General features: G+C 45.9%; 1 protein-coding gene across 1 annotated transcript; it reads right to left on the bottom strand.

The window, feature by feature from the left end:
• Positions 1 to 1028: 1028 nt before the first annotated feature.
• Positions 1029 to 2645, bottom strand: GJA10 (gap junction protein alpha 10). The gene is given in 3 exon segments (XM_003804044.1): positions 1029 to 1093; positions 1096 to 1162; positions 1164 to 2645. Coding segments are annotated over 3 exon segments (1614 nt in total).
• Between the last annotated feature and the right edge of the window lie 1572 nt (positions 2646 to 4217).

Below are 4217 nucleotides of genomic sequence, written 5' to 3'. Positions count from 1 at the left end.
GTGGCATCACAGCTCACAGCAACCTCAAACTCTTGGGCTCAAGAGATTCTCTTGCCTTAGCCTCACGAGTAGCTGGTACTACAGGTACCTGCCACAATGCCCGGCTATTTTTTAAAGACAGGCTCTCTCATTCTTGCTCAAGTTGGTCTTGAACTCCTGAGCTCAGGGGATCCACCTGCCTCAGCCTCCTAAAGTGCTAGGATGACAGGCGTAAGCTACTGAGACCAGCAATTTATATGAATTTTAGATGCAAGAAGAACTATAACAATGGCCTGACCCCTCCTTCCCTAGTGAGATGAGGGTGACTTAAGGATACAAAGGATTCCCCACCCCCTGCACCACCCACCCCCCTCCATGTCCCAGACTGTGACAGAAAGTACTGTCTATAGTGCAACTCTGATCCAATCCTTCCTTTTTTTTTTTTTTTAAAGAGACAAGGTCTTGCTATGTTGCCTAGGCTGGATTTGAACTCCTGGGCTCAAATGATCCTCCTGCCTCAGCCTCTTGAGTAGCCAGGACTATAAGCACATGACACCTCACCCAACACTTTGATCAGTTTCCTTCTGCTTCCCTGAAAGGTCTCTGTGCCCACTTCTCAGGCATCCCCTCCCTCCACACCCCTCCTACCACCCTGGGCTCCAGCCACACAGCTCCTCAGACGGCCCTGCTGCGTCACGGCCCTCAGCCTTTGTCTGCACTTCCCCCCTCTAACAGGACAACCTTCTCCCGTGGACCCCAGTCGTCGTGGTTTTGGAGAAGCTCATCATGCCTTTTAAGATTTGATTGATTGAAAGTAACTTAAACTTTAAAGATTTCCCTGACCCATCCATACGCACTTGACCACTCCCACTTCTGCCCATTCACTCCTACTATCATAGCACCTTACAAGGTCACATTTACATGTTTACTTTTCTAACTTTTCCATCTAAACTCTGAGCCCTTTGATGGTAGAAATTGTATTTTATCCATATATATGCTCAGCACTTATAAGAGTGATTGGCATAAAGTAAGTTTTCTGTAAGTTTATTTTATGAATTGAATTTAACTAAATGTATAATGAATATAGTTATCTCTCAATAAATTAATCTTCCTCTCCATCTACTTCTGCCTCTCAACACAAATACACAGACACACCAGGACAGAGGAATGGGAAGGAGTGGCTGGAGCTCTCAGGACCGTTCTGCGATCAGCAGCTGCTGTCTTACCATGGATGCTCTGTGCCCGGTGGCTGAAGGCAGAGGCGAGAGGCTGTTTTCCCGGTGTGGATGACCTGAACAGGGGCTATTCGGAGAACTGGAGCTTCTGGAGTCACTGTGCAGCTGTCCCTTTTCAGACAGCAATCTGGACAGAAAGCTGGCCTTGCGACTGCCTGGGTGAGCTCTGTCTGTCCAGACCCCACTCTCTCTCATGCTGCCCTGACTCTCTCTGTAGTGACTGTGCAGATCTGTGGGAGGCTCGCCTGAGGGCTCTAGGGTCTCAGACTGCTCCCAGGTTCCTACAGAATGGGACAGACAGTTTCTAGGGGCTGTCGGTGGACCTAGCCAGGACCGGGATATTGTATTCTGTAGGCCAAAGGCACGATGGTCTGGCTGCTGTTCTGGGTGCTGAAGTTTAGAATTGCCAGTCCAGGGACACGGGCTGTGGACATGGAGCTGTCCGCTGTGCTGACCCCTCTCAACCCCGTCTTTTACACTACAGGAAGGGTCCACCTCGAGGTGCCTAGGCTGTGGGATTTGCCACATGGCTTTCAGCTTTGGCCCATTGACTGGGATGAATTGCTGTTGATTGTTTGCTTGCAGTAGAGAGGTTCTTTCAGGCAAGGAGAAGCACATCACACCCTGCTGGGCCACTGGGTGTTTGTTCCCTTGGAATGGAGGGCCCCTTTCGTTCTCAATGCCCTCACTGCTGGATTTTTCATACAGCGTCCTTATGATTTTTCTGATACCCAGATGAAATATTTCCAGTATATTGAGTAATAGGGAGATGGCCGCAATGCTGTGCATAAACAGCATGAAAATAGTCTTCTCTGTGGGCCTGGACACGAAGCAATCCACTGTGTTGGGGCAAGGAGATTGAGTGCATTTGTAAAGGGGATGCATTTGAAACCCATAGAGGATATACTGGCCTATCATGAACCCCACTTCCAGCACTGATCTGGTCAAGATGTGTAAGACATAGGTGCGCAGCAGGCACCCTTTCAGGGGGACTTTGTGGACCCTCTTCTGCTCCTCTAATCTCCTCAGCTCCCTTTCTATCCTTTGTTGCTCCTCCGAGTCAAGCTCTGGATTCTCCATTTGGGCTCTAAGGTGTGACTTTCTTCTCTGCTTCTCTTTCTCAAAAGCCCTGAGTCTATAAAGTGCATGGCCCATATAAACCAGAGAAGGAGAAGATACAAAGATGATCTGTAGAACCCAGAATCTGATCAAAGAGATAGGAAAAGCATCATCATAACAGATATTGTTGCAACCTGGCTGCTGAGTGTTGCAGGCAAATGCTGACTGTTCATCATCCCAGACCCCCTCGGCAGCCACACGAAGTACCAGCATTCGGAAAATGAAGAGGATGCTCAGCCAGATTTTCCCCACTATGGTTGAGTGGGAATGAACTTCCTCTAGGATGCCACCCAGTAAGTTCCAATCCCCCATGGTTTAGAGACTAGTGTCTGAAACATACAGAAAACACTGAGGTTAATAGCACCCATGGTTGTAATATATAAAAACATAGGCTCATAAACACAGGTATTTTTCTGAAACAGTGTCTCTCTCTTTCACCCTGGGTAGACTTCAGCATTGTCTTCACAGCTCAAAGCAACTGCAAACTCCCCGGTTTACGCAATCCTCCTCCCTTAGCCTCCCAACTAGCTGGGACTATAAGCATACAACACCATGCCTGATTAATTATTCTATTTTTTGCTCAGGCTGGTCTCAAACTCCTAAGTGCAAGGCCTTGGCCTCCCAGAGTGCTGGGATTACAAGCATGAGCCACTACATCCAGACAAGTTACTTTTCTATGTCAGTAACTATGTAGATTTTCCAGCCCTAATATTTATGGTCCATGCTTGATGAAATAGGATAATTTCCTTTTTTTTTTTTTTTTTTGAGAAAGAGTCTCACTTCATTCCCCTCAATGGAGCGCTATGGCATCATAGCTCACAGTAACCTCAAACTCTTGGGCTCAAGCAATCCTCTTGCCTCAGCCTCCTGAGCACAGATACCCACCACAATGTCTCAGTATTTTTTTGTTTTTGGTAGAGATGGGGTCTCGCTTTTGCTCAGGCTGCTCTTGAACTCCCAAGCTCAGGCAATCCACTCTCCTTGGCCTTCCAGAGTGCTCAGGGATGTGAGCCACCATGCCCAGTCAAAAGAGGATAATTTCAAGGATATTAGTTTTTAAAAAAACGCCAAAGACCTTCCACAATATGACCCAATCACTTCGTATTCTCTTCTACTCTCCCGGCCACAGCTGCCTGTCATTCCAGCACACTGGCTGTATCCACATTCACACAAGGCATCCCCATCCCACAGGCTACTCGTTCATTTTCCTACCCATGTAGGTACCGTTCACCACACACTTCACATAATCTGAAATAAGTCTCAGCTTCTCAGGAAGTTTCTCCCACCCATTCCAAGTCAGACTTGTCTTTCTCTTTCATGAATTCTCACATTCTTGTTAATGATACACTTTGGGCACTGAGCCTAGAAGAGTTTTTGATGGATTATGTCTCATGACCACCTTTGTGGAAAGATGCATCCTTTGCAGATGGAGACTCTTCCTATGTTACCTTGGTCTCTGCACACAGAAGTCATCAATATATAATTAATGGTGGATTGAATTGCCTTTTCAATTTAAAATTTGATTTCTTGACTCTATCACTAAAATAGTCATAAATAGGAAAAACGAAACAGCTCCTTCTCATATATTATCTATAGCTTTCACCACAAGTCAAAGTATAAACAAAGAAAACATAAATCAGCCAAGGAAACCTTTAAGAATGGGCTCATGTTAGGGTACCACTTAAAATTAGGCAGACACAGAAGCAGCGCAGCACACGGCTGCATGTGCTGAGCCACATCAGGAACATCATGTTTCCTTGGAATTTTTGCTAATTTATAAGAAAAGTGAATATAAACTATTTCTCTAGCAAGCTTGGGATCTGAGAAAGAATCAAGGCATAGCTGACATAAACTAGTTAATTGCTACCACATTTTTTTTTTTTT

This window comes from Otolemur garnettii, unplaced genomic scaffold, assembly GCF_000181295.1.
Source record: "Otolemur garnettii isolate 467f Iridium unplaced genomic scaffold, OtoGar3 scaffold00118, whole genome shotgun sequence".
NCBI lineage: Eukaryota > Metazoa > Chordata > Mammalia > Primates > Galagidae > Otolemur > Otolemur garnettii.
This window is presented reverse-complemented; position numbering and strand designations above follow the sequence as displayed.